The sequence below is a fragment of the Salvelinus fontinalis genome, chromosome 5 (genome assembly GCF_029448725.1).
Source record: "Salvelinus fontinalis isolate EN_2023a chromosome 5, ASM2944872v1, whole genome shotgun sequence".
Taxonomy (NCBI): Eukaryota; Metazoa; Chordata; class Actinopteri; order Salmoniformes; family Salmonidae; genus Salvelinus; species Salvelinus fontinalis.
In genome coordinates, this window is record NC_074669.1 from 63,646,391 (window position 1) to 63,662,327 (window position 15,937).

Below are 15,937 nucleotides of genomic sequence, written 5' to 3' on the forward strand. Positions count from 1 at the left end.
AGCTGCTCACCTCCCTGCAACCTGAAGGACATGACCAAAATACAGAGAGATTTTTCTACTGTAGCAGAGGAACCTCGTGTAGAGCCAGAGAGATGTATCTACTGTAGCAGAGGAACCTCGTGTAGAGCCAGAGAGATGTAGCAGAGGAACCTCGTGTAGAACCAGAGAGATGTAGCAGAGGAACCTCGTGTAGAGCCAGAGAGATGTAGCAGAGGAACCTCGTGTAGAGCCAGAGAGATGTAGCAGAGGAACCTCGTGTAGAGCCATAGAGATGTAGCAGAGGAACCTCGTGTAGAGCCAGAGAGATGTATCTACTGTAGCAGAGGAACCTCGTGTAGAGCCATAGAGATGTAGCAGAGGAACCTCGTGTAGAGCCATAGAGATGTATCTACTGTAGCAGAGGAACCTCGTGTAGAGCCAGAGAGATGTAGCAGAGGAACCTCGTGTAGAGCCAGAGAGATGTATCTACTGTAGCAGAGGAACCTCGTGTAGAGCCAGAGAGATGTAGCAGAGGAACCTCGTGTAGAGCCAGAGAGATGTATCTACTGTAGCAGAGGAACCTCGTGTAGAGCCAGAGAGATGTAGCAGAGGAACCTCGTGTAGAGCCAGAGAGATGTAGCAGAGGAACCTCGTGTAGAGCCATAGAGATGTAGCAGAGGAACCTCGTGTAGAGCCAGAGAGATGTAGCAGAGGAACCTCGTGTAGAGCCAGAGAGATGTATCTACTGTAGCAGAGGAACCTCGTGTAGAGCCATAGAGATGTAGCAGAGGAACCTCGTGTAGAGCCAGAGAGATGTATCTACTGTAGCAGAGGAACCTCGTGTAGAGCCAGAGAGATGTAGCAGAGGAACCTCGTGTAGAGCCAGAGAGATGTAGCAGAGGAACCTCGTGTAGAGCCAGAGAGATGTAGCAGAGGAACCTCGTGTAGAGCCAGAGAGATGTATCTACTGTAGCAGAGGAACCTCGTGTAGAGCCAGAGAGATGTAGCAGAGGAACCTCGTGTAGAGCCAGAGAAATGTAGCAGAGGAACCTCGTGTAGAGCCAGAGAGATGTAGCAGAGGAACCTCGTGTAGAGCCAGAGAGATGTAGCAGAGGAACCGCGTGTAGAGCCAGAGAGATGTAGCAGAGGAACCTCGTGTAGAGCCAGAGAGATGTAGCAGAGGAACCTCGTGTAGAGCCAGAGAGATGAGGCAGAGGAACCTCGTGTAGAGCCAGAGAGATGTATCTACTGTAGCAGAGGAACCTCGTGTAGAGCCAGAGAGATGTAGCAGAGGAACCTCGTGTAGAGCCAGAGAGATGTAGCAGAGGAACCGCGTGTAGAGCCAGAGAGATGTAGCAGAGGAACCTCGTGTAGAGCCATAGAGATGTAGCAGAGGAACCTCGTGTAGAGCCAGAGAGATGTTTCTACTGTAGCAGAGGAACCTCGTATAGAGCCAGAGAGATGTACCTACTGTAGCAGAGGAACCTCGTGTAGAGCCAGAGAGATGTATCTACTGTAGCAGAGGAACCTCGTGTAGAGCCAGAGAGATGTATCTACTGTAGCAGAGGAACCTCGTGTAGAGCCAGAGAGATGTAGCAGAGGAACCTCGTGTAGAGCCAGAGAGATGTATCTACTGTAGCAGAGGAACCTCGTGTAGAGCCAGAGAGATGTAGCAGAGGAACCGCGTGTAGAGCCAGAGAGATGTAGCAGAGGAACCTCGTGTAGAGCCAGAGAGATGTATCTACTGTAGCAGAGGAACCGCGTGTAGAGCCAGAGAGATGTAGCAGAGGAACCTCGTGTAGAGCCAGAGAGATGTATCTACTGTAGCAGAGGAACCTCGTGTAGAGCCATAGAGATGTAGCAGAGGAACCTCATGTAGAGCCAGAGAGATGTAGCAGAGGAACCTCGTGTAGAGCCAGAGAGATGTATCTACTGTAGCAGAGGAACCTCGTGTAGAGCCAGAGAGATGTAGCAGAGGAACCTCGTATAGAGCCATAGAGATGTATCTACTGTAGCAGAGGAACCTCGTGTAGAGCCAGAGAGATGTATCTACTGTAGCAGAGGAACCTCATGTAGAGCCAGAGAGATATATCTACTGTAGCAGAGGAACCTCGTGTAGAGCCAGAGAGATGTATCTACTGTAGCAGAGGAACCGCGTGTAGAGCCATAGAGATGTAGCAGAGGAACCTCGTGTAGAGCCATAGAGATGTAGCAGAGGAACCTCGTGTAGAGCCAGAGAGATGTATCTACTGTAGCAGAGGAACCTCGTGTAGAGCCAGAGAGATGTAGCAGAGGAACCTCGTGTAGAGCCATAGAGATGTAGCAGAGGAACCTCGTGTAGAGCCAGAGAGATGTAGCAGAGGAACCTCGTGTAGAGCCAGAGAGATGTAGCAGAGGAACCTCGTGTAGAGCCAGAGAGATGTATCTACTGTAGCAGAGGAACCTCGTGTAGAGCCAGAGAGATGTATCTACTGTAGCAGAGGAACCTCGTGTAGAGCCATAGAGATGTATCTACTGTAGCAGAGGAACCTCGTGTAGAGCCATAGAGATGTATCTACTGTAGCAGAGGAACCTCGTGTAGAGCCAGAGAGATGTAGCAGTGGAACCTCGTGTAGAGCCAGAGAGATGTATCTACTGTAGCAGAGGAACCTCGTGTAGAGCCATAGAGATGTATCTACTGTAGCAGAGGAACCTCGTGTAGAGCCAGAGAGATGTAGCAGTGGAACCTCGTGTAGAGCCAGAGAGATGTATCTACTGTAGCAGAGGAACCTCGTGTAGAGCCATAGAGATGTAGCAGAGGAACCTCGTGTAGAGCCATAGAGATGTATCTACTGTAGCAGAGGAACCTCGTGTAGAGCCAGAGAGATGTAGCAGAGGAACCGCGTGTAGAGCCATAGAGATGTAGCAGAGGAACCTCGTGTAGAGCCAGAGAGATGTAGCAGAGGAACCTCGTGTAGAGCCAGAGAGATGTAGCAGAGGAACCTCGTGTAGAGCCATAGAGATGTAGCAGAGGAACCTCGTGTAGAGCCAGAGAGATGTATCTACTGTAGCAGAGGAACCTCGTGTAGAGCCAGAGAGATGTAGCAGTGGAACCTCGTGTAGAGCCATAGAGATGTATCTACTGTAGCAGAGGAACCTCGTGTAGAGCCATAGAGATGTATCTACTGTAGCAGAGGAACCTCGTGTAGAGCCAGAGAGATGTAGCAGTGGAACCTCGTGTAGAGCCAGAGAGATGTATCTACTGTAGCAGAGGAACCTCGTGTAGAGCCATAGAGATGTAGCAGAGGAACCTCGTGTAGAGCCATAGAGATGTAGCAGAGGAACCTCGTGTAGAGCCAGAGAGATGTAGCAGAGGAACCTCGTGTAGAGCCAGAGAGATGTAGCAGAGGAACCTCGTGTAGATCCAGAGAGATGTATCTACTGTAGCAGAGGTAACCTCGTGTAGAGCCATAGAGATGTAGCAGAGGAACCTCGTGTAGAGCCAGAGAGATGTATCTACTGTAGCAGAGGAACCTCGTGTAGAGCCATAGAGATGTAGCAGAGGAACCTCGTGTAGAGCCAGAGAGATGTATCTACTGTAGCAGAGGAACCTCGTGTAGAGCCAGAGAGATGTAGCAGAGGAACCTCGTGTAGAGCCAGAGAGATGTATCTACTGTAGCAGAGGAACCTTGTGTAGAGCCATAGAGATGTATCTACTGTAGCAGAGGTACCTCGTGTAGAGCCATAGAGATGTAGCAGAGGAACCTCGTGTAGAGCCAGAGAGATGTAGCAGAGGAACCTCGTGTAGAGGCAGAGAGATGTATCTACTGTAGCAGAGGAACCTCGTGTAAAGCCAGAGAGATGTAGCAGAGGAACCTCGTGTAGAGCCAGAGAGATGTATCTGCTGTAGCAGAGGAACCTCGTGGAGAGCCAGAGAGATGTAGCAGAGGAACCTCGTGTAGAGCCAGAGAGATGTATCTACTGTAGCAGAGGAACCTCGTGTAGAGCCAGAGAGATGTATCTACTGTAGCAGAGGAACCTCGTGTAGAGCCAGAGAGATGTAGCAGAGGAACCTCGTGTAGAGCCAGAGAGATGTAGCAGAGGAACCTCGTGTAGAGCCAGAGAGATGTAGCAGAGGAACCTCGTGTAGAGCCATAGAGATGTAGCAGAGGAACCTCGTGTAGAGCCAGAGAGATGTAGCAGAGGAACCTCGTGTAGAGCCAGAGAGATGTATCTACTGTAGCAGAGGAACCTCGTGTAGAGCCAGAGAGATGTAGCAGAGGAACCTCGTGTAGAGCCAGAGAGATGTAGCAGAGGAACCTCGTGTAGAGCCAGAGAGATGTATCTACTGTAGCAGAGGAACCTCGTGTAGAGCCATAGAGATGTAGCAGAGGAACCTCGTGTAGAGCCAGAGAGATGTAGCAGAGGAACCTCGTGTAGAGCCAGAGAGATGTAGCAGAGGAACCTCGTGTAGAGGCAGAGAGATGTATCTACTGTAGCAGAGGAACCTCGTGGAGAGCCAGAGAGATGTATCTACTGTAGCAGAGGAACCTCGTGTAGAGCCAGAGAGATGTAGCAGAGGAACCTCGTGTAGAGCCAGAGAGATGTATCTGCTGTAGCAGAGGAACCTCGTGGAGAGCCAGAGAGATGTATCTACTGTAGCAGAGGAACCTCGTGTAGAGCCAGAGAGATGTAGCAGAGGAACCTCGTGTAGAGCCAGAGAGATGTAGCAGAGGAACCTCGTGTAGAGCCATAGAGATGTAGCAGAGGAACCTCGTGTAGAGCCAGAGAGATGTATCTACTGTAGCAGATGAACCTCGTGTAGAGCCAGAGAGATGTATCTACTGTAGCAGAGGAACCTCGTGTAAAGCCAGAGAGATGTAGCAGAGGAACCTCGTGTAGAGCCAGAGAGATGTAGCAGAGGAACCTCGTGTAGAGCCAGAGAGATGTATCTACTGTAGCAGAGGAACCTCGTGTAGAGCCATAGAGATGTAGCAGAGGAACCTCGTGTAGAGCCAGAGAGATGTAGCAGAGGAACCTCGTGTAGAGTCAGAGAGATGTAGCAGAGGAACCTCGTGTAGAGCCAGAGAGATGTATCTACTGTAGCAGAGGAACCTCGTGTAGAGCCAGAGAGATGTATCTACTGTAGCAGAGGAACCTCGTGTAGAGCCAGAGAGATGTAGCAGAGGAACCTCGTGTAGAGCCATAGAGATGTAGCAGAGGAACCTCGTGTAGAGCCAGAGAGATGTAGCAGAGGAACCTCGTGTAGAGCCAGAGAAATGTAGCAGAGGAACCTCGTGTAGATCCAGAGAGATGTATCTACTGTAGCAGAGGTAACCTCGTGTAGAGCCATAGAGATGTAGCAGAGGAACCTCGTGTAGAGCCAGAGAGATGTATCTACTGTAGCAGAGGAACCTCGTGTAGAGCCATAGAGATGTAGCAGAGGAACCTCGTGTAGAGCCAGAGAGATGTATCTACTGTAGCAGAGGAACCTCGTGTAGAGCCAGAGAGATGTATCTACTGTAGCAGATGAACCTCGTGTAGAGCCAGAGAGATGTAGCAGAGGAACCTCGTGTAGAGCCAGAGAGATGTAGCAGAGGAACCTCGTGTAGAGCCAGAGAGATGTATCTACTGTAGCAGAGGAACCTCGTGTAGAGCCATAGAGATGTAGCAGAGGAACCTCGTGTAGAGCCAGAGAGATGTATCTACTGTAGCAGAGGAACCTCGTGTAGAGCCATAGAGATGTAGCAGAGGAACCTCGTGTAGAGCCAGAGAGATGTATCTACTGTAGCAGAGGAACCTCGTGTAGAGCCAGAGAGATGTATCTACTGTAGCAGATGAACCTCGTGTAGAGCCATAGAGATGTAGCAGAGGAACCTCGTGTAGAGCCAGAGAGATGTAGCAGAGGAACCTCGTGTAGAGCCAGAGAGATGTAGCAGAGGAACCTCGTGTAGAGCCAGAGAGATGTAGCAGAGGAACCTCGTGTAGAGCCATAGAGATGTAGCAGAGGAACCTCGTGTAGAGCCAGAGAGATGTATCTACTGTAGCAGAGGAACCTGGTGTAGAGCCATAGAGATGTATCTACTGTAGCAGAGGAACCTCGTGTAGAGCCAGAGAGATGTATCTACTGTAGCAGAGGAACCTCGTGTAGAGCCATAGAGATGTAGCAGAGGAACCTCGTGTAGAGCCAGAGAGATGTATCTACTGTAGCAGAGGAACCTCGTGTAGAGCCATAGAGATGTAGCAGAGGAACCTCGTGTAGAGCCAGAGAGATGTATCTACTGTAGCAGAGGAACCTCGTGTAGAGCCATAGAGATGTAGCAGAGGAACCTCGTGTAGAGCCAGAGAGATGTATCTACTGTAGCAGAGGAACCTCGTGTAGAGGCAGAGAGATGTAGCAGAGGAACCTCGTGTAGAGCCAGAGAGATGTAGCAGAGGAACCTCGTGTAGAGCCAGAGAGATGAGGCAGAGGAACCTCGTGTAGAGCCAGAGAGATGTAGCAGAGGAACCTCGTGTAGAGCCAGAGAGATGTAGCAGAGGAACCTCGTGTAGAGCCAGAGAGATGTAGCAGAGGAACCTCGTGTAGAGCCAGAGAGATGTATCTACTGTAGCAAAGGAACCTCGTGTAGAGCCATAGAGATGTAGCAGAGGAACCTCGTGTAGAGCCAGAGAGATGTAGCAGAGGAACCTCGTGTAGAGCCAGAGAGATGTAGCAGAGGAACCTCGTGTAGAGCCATAGAGATGTAGCAGAGGAACCTCGTGTAGAGCCAGGGGAGAGCCAAAATTAAACGTTGGTTTAATTTTATTGCTTATTGTCTCAGATATATGGCAACTACACTCGGTTTTAATTCATTGCAACATTTAACTTTGTATTGAGATGCAATGAATTAAAACCGAGTGTACTTCTACCTGCACTTGATAAAGTATAAAAGAAAGTTTAGAGGAATTATAATGTACCTATATAGTTTGAAATAGCTGCCCCTTTTACGTCCTGCAAATTGACTTTGACAAACAAATTGGTTAAACATCTATATGTCACGGCCGATGCTGGAAGAAGACCAAGGAGCAGCGTGGCGAGCGTCCGTTTTCCCCTTTTATTTTAGAAATGACGCTAAACAAAACAACAAACGAAATAAACGACCGTGAAGCTTACAGGGCATTAGTGCCACAAACAAAGTTAACTGCCCACAATCACAGGTTGTCACGTTCCTGACCTGTTTTCTCTTGTTTTGTATGTGTTTATTGGTCAGGGCGTGAGTTTTGGGTGGGCAGTCTATGTTTTCTATTTCTATGTTGGGATTTTGGTGTTCGGCCTGGTATGATTCTCAATCAGAAACAGGTGTCTATCGTTGTCCCTGATTGAGAATCATACTAAGGCAGCCTGGGTTTCACTTGTGTTTTGTGGGTGTTTGTTCCTGTGGAGGTTTTGTTGCCACACAGGACGGTTTCGGTTTTGTCACGTTGGTTGTTTTTGTATTTTGAATTGTTTTGTTCACTTTCATTAAAAGAATGAACACTAACCACTCTGCGTTTTGGTCCACACCTTCTGTCAGCGAGGACAGCCGTAACACAGGTGGGAAAAACAGGCTGCCTAAGTATGTTTCCCAATCAGAGACAACGATAGACAGCTGTCCCTGATTGAGAACCATACCCGGGCCAAAACATAGAAACACAAAATCATAGAAGTAAAGGACATAGAATGCCCACCCCTCACACCCTGACCAAACCAAAAAAGAGACATAAAAAAGGCTCTCTAAGGTCAGGGCGTGACAGTATAACTGCGTTGAATTGGGGAGATACCGACTTGGCCCTTGAACAAAAATAATTGTCCACTCTGCCTTACGACAATTATTATCATGGCTACAGCCCTGTTATCAGACACTTACAGGCACAGGAGGGGGGTAACAATACATAGTTGATAGATAGAAAACATTCATGCTCTCTAATCCTCACCTAATATCCTGTAAAATAACCTCACAAATCATCCTCTCTAGTCCTACCTTCACATGTCCTGGTGCGGTATAACTGAAGGATATCGCTTTCCCCCCCACAATCCAATGGAAATGTTGGAATAATGAATGGTTGTTACCTTCACATTTAGGGATGGGTCCGCTCCACATGACCTTGCCCCCATCCAGCTGGCAGGTGATAGTGTCAGTGCCCTGGGTCTTGATGAAACCCTCCTCACAAACCACTGAGACAGAGCTACCCAGCTGGAAACTGTCCCCAAAACGTCTGGCGTTCAGAGGGACGCCTGGGTCCGGACACTCGTTGTGGCCAAATGCTGAAGGGGAGGGAGGGAGAGAGAGAGAAAGGGAGGGAGAGAGGGAGAGAGAGAGAGAGACAGAGAGAGAGAGAGACAGAGAGAGAGGGAGAGGGAGAGAGAGAGAAAGGGAGGGAGAGAGGGAGAGAGAGAGAAAGGGAGGGAGAGAGGGAGAGAGAGAGAGAGAGAGAGAGAGAGAGAGGGAGAGACAGAGAGAGAGACAGAGAGAGAGAGAGACAGAGAGAGAGGGAGAGGGAGAGAGAGAGAGGGAGGGAGAGAGGGAGAGAGAGAGAAAGGGAGGGAGAGAGGGAGAGAGAGAGGGAGAGAGAGAGGGAGAGAGAGAGAGGGAGAGTGGGAGAGAGAGAGGGAGGGAGAGAGAGGGAGAGAGAGGGAGAGAGAGAGAGGGGGGAGAGAGAGGGAGAGAGGAAGGGAGGGAGAGTGAGGGAGAGAGAGAGAGGGAGAGAGAAAGCGAGAGAGAGAGAGAGAGGGAGAGAGGGAGAGAGAAAGGGAGGGAGGGAACATGATATATAGTGTCTGATGAGGAATAAGGCCTTTCAAAAAGGCGGATAAAGAAAGATATGTGGAAAGAAAAGATATCTTTCTTTGCATGAAAAGATAAGATAACTCTCCCGCTGCTAGCCTACAGTAGGTCTCAGAACCACAATACCTTCTCTAAGGGACTGCAGTGCCTTGACAGAGGAGAACAGACACTATGTTATCATTGTATTCAACCATATAATAGCCTGGAATATTCATCCCCGTTGAAACTGAGGGCCTTTCGTGCGCCGCCTCAGTACCATCCGCTCCGTACGGTAGAATTATAAAACACACATAATGTAGTTGTCATTACATACGTACAGCAAATGACAATACCGTATATGTGGCCGTCAGTGACCTCTCAACAATATCAGACGTGTGACGCATCTGTTTAAACAGAGCATGGCAATAGAGAGTGGTTTTCATTGACAGGTTTGTTTTGTAATATAACGTCGACACAACATTAATCCAACGTCTACCTGCCCTGTGAGTTTACTGATTAAATGTAGTTGATATTGAAGCTACGATGGTAGATAAAGTCACACATTATATACAATGAAACACAAGACTGTACATTTGTTTAAAAAATAATAATAATAAATATATATAAAGAAATACATTAACGTTGTCCCATCCACTGGATAGCAGCAGTGAAATGTGTTGTTTTTACAGTCATAGTAGCCTGGTGCACCAAGAGCAAAGTAGGGTTATTAAGTGTCTTGCTCAAAGGCACATCGACAGATTTTTCACCTTGTCACCTCAAATATTGGAAACCATCATCCTTTCGGTGACTGACCTAACGATAAGAGATGGTATGACTCATCTACTAGTAACGATAAGAGATGTTATGACTCATCTACTAGTAACGATAAGAGATGTTATGACTCATCTACTAGTAACGATAAGAGATGTTATGACTCATCTACTAGTAACGATAAGAGATGTTATGACTCATCTACTAGTAACGATAAGAGATGTTATGACTCATCTACTAGTAACGATAAGAGATGTTATGACTCATCTACTAGTAACGATAAGAGATGGTATGACTCATCTACTAGTAACGATAAGAGATGTTATGACTCATCTACTAGTAACGATAAGAGATGTTATGACTCATCTACTAGTAATGATAAGAGATGGTATGACTCATCTACTAGTAACGATAAGAGATGTTATGACTCATCTACCAGTAACGATAAGAGATGTTATGACTCATCTACTAGTAACGATAAGAGATGTTATGACTCATCTACTAGTAACGATAAGAGATGTTATGACTCATCTACCAGTAACGATAAGAGATGTTATGACTCATCTACTAGTAACGATAAGAGATGTTATGACTCATCTACTAGTAACGATAAGAGATGGTATGACTCATCTACTAGTACAGCCTTGTAACAGTGTGCCTTGCAATATACGACATTGAACGAACGCTAACTCAACATCTTTTACCAGTGGGGTACAATGACTCACAAGACTGTACACTTGTACGCTAACTCAACATCTTTTACCAGTGGGGTACAACGACTCACAAGACTGTACACTTGTACGCTAACTCAACATCTTTAACCAGCGGGGTACAACGACTCACAAGACTGTACACTTGTACGCTAAATCAACATCTTTAACCAGTGGGGTACAACGACTCACAAGACTGTACACTTGTATGCTAACTCAACATCTTTAACCAGTGGGGTACAACGACTCACAAGAATGTACACTTGTACGCTAACTCAACATCTTTAACCAGTGGGGTACAACGACTCACAAGACTATACACTTGTACGCTAACTCAACATCTTTTACCAGTGGGGTACAACGACTCACAAGACTGTACACTTGTACGCTAACTCAACATCTTTTACCAGTGGGGTACAACGACTCACAAGACTGTACACTTGTACGCTAACTCAACATCTTTAACCAGTGGGGTACAACGACTCACAAGAATGTACACTTGTACGCTAACTCAACATCTTTAACCAGTGGGGTACAACGACTCACAAGACTGTACACTTGTACGCTAACTCAACATCTTTAACCAGTGGGGTACAACGACTCACAAGACTGTACACTTGTACGCTAAATCAACATCTTTAACCAGTGGGGTACAACGACTCACAAAACTGTACACTTGTACGCTAACTCAACATCTTTAACCAGTGGGGTACAACGACTCACAAGAATGTACACTTGTACGCTAACTCAACATCTTTAACCAGTGGGGTACAACGACTCACAAGACTGTACACTTGTACGCTAACTCAACATCTTTTACCAGTGGGGTACAACGACTCACAAGACTGTACACTTGGTAATCAATGCCCCCCCCCCTCCCCCCAAAACAAAGTGACTTGTATGACATGTGCGGTAGTAATAGAGCTGAGTACTGACTGCTGTAGGTGATGTTGAAGCCTCTTCCGGACATGGAGTGGTCCGCCTGGAACTCCAGCTGTAGTATGTTACTGTTGGAGCTGAAGTGAGAGGGAACCTCGGCTCCCGAGTATCTCCCCAGGATGGACGAGCCCGTCTGGTACGACCACATCGTGTTTAAAACGGTATTTAAGGGGGAGGGGGGGGGCATTTAAACAACACAACACTATTCAAATAAACTATACACTTCAACACAAACGTTTTGGTAAAACAAGAAAATGAAAGAATTTACCACAAACCAAGAGGCAATAAGAGATGAACTAAAATAACCTAAAATCCCAGAAATGATGTATGAAACCACTAACATAAAGCTAGGAAGCTTTCAGGCGTCGCTAAAACTGTGTTTTTAAAGAGTGATTTAAAAACCTCCATGATGCCCTTCCCCTTTTACGAGCTACTCAATCAATTATCAATTAATCCATTACCTGGTCTCAGTCAATCCATTACCTGGTCTCAATTAATCCATTACCTAGTCTCAATCAATCCATTACCTGGTCTCAATAAATCTATTACTGGTCTCAATTAATCCATTTCCTGGTCTCAATCAATCCATTACCTGGTCTCAATTGATCCATTACCTGGTCTCAATCAATCCATTACCTGGTCTCAATTAATCTATTACCTGGTCTCAATTAATCCATTACCTGGTCTCAATCAATCCATTACCTGGTCTCAATTAATCTATTACCTGGTGTCAATCAATCCATTACCTGGTCTCAATCAATCCATTACCTGGTCTCAATTAATCCATTACCTGGTCTCAATCAATCCATTACCTGGTCTCAATTAATCTATTATCTGGTCTCAATCAATCTATTACCTGGTCTCAATTAATCCATTACCTGGTCTCAATCAATCCATTACCTGGTCTCAATTAATCTATTATCTGGTCTCAATCAATCTATTACCTGGTCTCAATTAATCTATTATCTGGTCTCAATTAATCCATTACCTGGTCTCAATCAATCCATTACCTGGTCTCAATCAATCCATTACCTGGTCTCAATCAATTCATTACCTGGTCTCAATCAATCTATTACCTGGTCTCAATCAATCCATTACCTGGTCTCAATCAATCCATTACCTGGTCTCAATTAATCCATTACCTGGTCTCAATTAATCCATTACCTAGTCTCAAATAATCCATTACCTGGTCTCCGTCCTTCACGGTAAGGAAGTCGTATGGAGGCTCCAGGTCAAAGTCGTTGAAGGCCAGGTGGATCCGGCTGCCGGGTTCAGAGATGATGATCCACACACAGTTCAGGTTGTTCCCATAGCCTTCTGGGTAGTCAGGGGACAGCACAGTGCCCACGGCCGCCGTGAAGTTGGAGAAACATGGGACTGTGGGAGTTTGAAAAAGGGAGTGGGTTAGGTGTAGAAATGTTTATGTTTGTATGTTCCTATGTTATATGTTCACTCATGAACACATGTTCATTAAGGTATTCCACCGAGGCAGGATGGGAGGGTTTTCCTATAAATATACTGTACATACTGCACAAAATGGTGCTCTGTTACATATGCGATGTAAAACCTGAAAAGTGTAATAATATATTTCCTTACTTATTTAAAATATATATTTATATTCCACAGAATTACTGTGCTTTAACATGACATTTCCAACAATGAACATACTCTCCATACTCTGCAAGTCCAGATACTCACATATGCAAATGGGGATGTTAGCAGACCATTGGTTGTTGTTCTGACAGGTGATCATCCTCTCTCCAATCAGCTCGAAGCCAAACTGGCACTCGAACCGCAGCACGTTCCCGTTCAGAAACCCACTGCCCTCCTGGAAGCCATACAGAGGTGTACCTGGGTCCCCACAACTCTCCTTATCAATCTCTGTCAGAGAAAGAGATAGGGATTAGTCAAATGTTAGTACCTTATCTGTTTGATACTGATAGTATCTTTCTCATAGGGTCTCTGGTCCTGGTCTGGGATAGAGGTGGTCTGGTGTTGGGCCAGGTTTGGGATGGAGGTAGTCTGGTGCTGGGCCAGGTTTGGGATGGAGGTAGTCTGGTGCTGGGCCAGGTCTGGGATAGAGGTAGTCTGGTGCTGGGCCAGGTTTGGGATGGAGGTAGTCTGGTGCTGGGCCAGGTCTGGCATGGAGGTAGTCTGGTGCTGGGCCAGGTCTGGGATGGAGGTAGTCTGGACCAGGTCTGGGATGGAGGTAGTCTGGTGCTGGGCCAGGTCTGGCATGGAGGTAGTCTGGTGCTGGGCCAGGTCTGGGATGGAGGTAGTCTGGACCAGGTCTGGGATGGAGGTAGTCTGGTGCTGGACCAGGTCTGGGATGGAGGTAGTCTGGACCAGGTCTGGGATGGAGGTAGTCTGGTGCTGGGCCAGGTCTGGGATGGAGGTAGTCTGGTGTTGGGCCAGGTCTGGGATGGAGGTGGTCTGGTGCTGGGCCAGGTCTGGGATAGAGGTAGTCTGGTGTTGGGCCAGGTCTGGGATGGAGGTAGTCTGGTGCTGGACCAGGTCTGGGATAGAGGTAGTCTGGTGCTGGGCCAGGTCTGGGATGGAGGTAGTCTGGTGCTGGGCCAGGTCTGGGATGGAGGTAGTCTGGACCAGGTCTGGGATGGAGGTAGTCTGGTGCTGGGCCAGGTCTGGGATGGAGGTAGTCTGGTGCTGGACCAGGTCTGGGATGGATGTAGTCTGGTGCTGTCCATGTCTGGGATGGAGGTAGTCTGGACCAGGTCTGGGATAGAGGTAGTCTGATGCTGGGCCAGGTCTGGGATGGAGGTAGTCTGGTGCTGGACCAGGTCTGGGATGGAGGTAGTCTGGTGCTGGGCCAGGTCTGGGATAGAGGTAGTCTGGTGCTGGGCCAGGTCTGGGATGGAGGTGGTCTGGTGCTGGGCCAGGTCTGGGATGGAGGTAGTCTGGTGCTGGGCCAGGTCTGGGATGGAGGTAGTCTGGTGCTGGGCCAGGTCTGGGATAGAGGTAGTCTGGTGCTGGACCAGGTCTGGGATGGAGGTAGTCTGGTGCTGGACCAGGTCTGGGATAGAGGTAGTCTGGTGCTGGGCCAGGTCTGGGATGGAGGTAGTCTGTTGCTGGACCAGGTCTGGGATAGAGGTAGTCTGGTGCTGGGCCAGGTCTGGGATGGAGGTAGTCTGGACCAGGTCTGGGATGGAGGTAGTCTGGTGCTGGACCAGGTCTGGGATGGATGTAGTCTGGTGCTGTCCATGTCTGGGATGGAGGTAGTCTGGACCAGGTCTGGGATAGAGGTAGTCTGATGCTGGGCCAGGTCTGGGATGGAGGTAGTCTGGTGCTGGGCCAGGTCTGGGATGGAGGTAGTCTGGTGCTGGGCCAGGTCTGGGATAGAGGTAGTCTGGTGCTGGACCAGGTCTGGGATGGAGGTAGTCTGGTGCTGGACCAGGTCTGGGATAGAGGTAGTCTGGTGCTGGGCCAGGTCTGGGATGGAGGTAGTCTGGTGCTGGGCCAGGTCTGGCATGGAGGTAGTCTGGTGTGGGCCAGGTCTGGGATGGAGGTAGTCTGGACCAGGTCTGGGATGGAGGTAGTCTGGTGCTGGGCCAGGTCTGGCATGGAGGTAGTCTGGTGCTGGGCCAGGTCTGGGATGGAGGTAGTCTGGACCAGGTCTGGGATTGAGGTAGTCTGGTGCTGGACCAGGTCTGGGATGGAGGTAGTCTGGACCAGGTCTGTGATGGAGGTAGTCTGGTGCTGGACCAGGTCTGGGATGGATGTAGTCTGGTGCTGTCCATGTCTGGGATGGAGGTGGTCTGGACCAGGTCTGGGATAGAGGTAGTCTGATGCTGGGCCAGGTCTGGGATGGAGGTAGTCTGGTGCTGGGCCAGGTCTGGGATGGAGGTAGTCTGGTGCTGGGCCAGGTCTGGGATAGAGGTAGTCTGGTGCTGGACCAGGTCTGGGATGGAGGTAGTCTGGTGCTGGACCAGGTCTGGGATAGAGGTAGTCTGGTGCTGGGCCAGGTCTGGGATGGAGGTAGTCTGTTGCTGGACCAGGTCTGGGATGGAGGTAGTCTGTTGCTGGACCAGGTCTGGGATAGAGGTAGTCTGGTGCTGGACCAGGTCTGGGATGGAGGTAGTCTGGTGCTGGGCCAGGTCTGGGATGGAGGTAGTCTGGTGTTGGGCCAGGTCTGGGATAGAGGTAGTCTGGTGCTGGACCAGGTCTGGGATGGAGGTAGTCTGGTGCTGGACCAGGTCTGGGATGGAGGTAGTCTGGTGCTGGACCAGGTCTGGGATGGAGGTAGTCTGGGCCAGGTCTGGGATGGAGGTGGTCTGGTGCTGGGCCAGGTCTGGGATGGAGGTGGTCTGGGCCAGGTCTGGGATGGAGGTGGTCTGGTGCTGGGCCAGGTCTGGGATGGAGGTAGTCTGGACCAGGTCTGGGATGGAGGTAGTCTGGTGCTGGGCCAGGTCTGGGATGGAGGTAGTCTGGTGCTGGACCAGGTCTGGGATGGATGTAGTCTGGTGCTGTCCATGTCTGGGATGGAGGTAGTCTGGACCAGGTCTGGGATAGAGGTAGTCTGATGCTGGGCCAGGTCTGGGATGGAGGTAGTCTGGTGCTGGACCAGGTCTGGGATGGAGGTAGTCTGGTGCTGGGCCAGGTCTGGGATAGAGGTAGTCTGGTGCTGGGCCAGGTCTGGGATGGAGGTGGTCTGGTGCTGGGCCAGGTCTGGGATGGAGGTAGTCTGGTGCTGGGCCAGGTCTGGGATGGAGGTAGTCTGGTGCTGGGCCAGGTCTGGGATAGAGGTAGTCTGGTGCTGGA

General features: G+C 49.0%; 1 protein-coding gene across 1 annotated transcript in view; it reads right to left on the reverse strand.

Moving 5' to 3' along the window:
• LOC129856014 (CUB and sushi domain-containing protein 3-like) overlaps positions 1 to 15,937 on the reverse strand; it is a 749,171-nt gene that overhangs the window by 621,106 nt on the left and 112,128 nt on the right. The window contains exons 11-14 of the mRNA XM_055924143.1: positions 12,860 to 13,042; positions 12,348 to 12,538; positions 11,159 to 11,294; positions 8,048 to 8,242 (exon numbers count right to left, since the gene is read on the reverse strand). Of these exons, the coding sequence (XP_055780118.1) occupies positions 8,048 to 8,242; positions 11,159 to 11,294; positions 12,348 to 12,538; positions 12,860 to 13,042 (705 nt within the window). The remainder of the gene's footprint in view (positions 1 to 8,047; positions 8,243 to 11,158; positions 11,295 to 12,347; positions 12,539 to 12,859; positions 13,043 to 15,937) is intronic.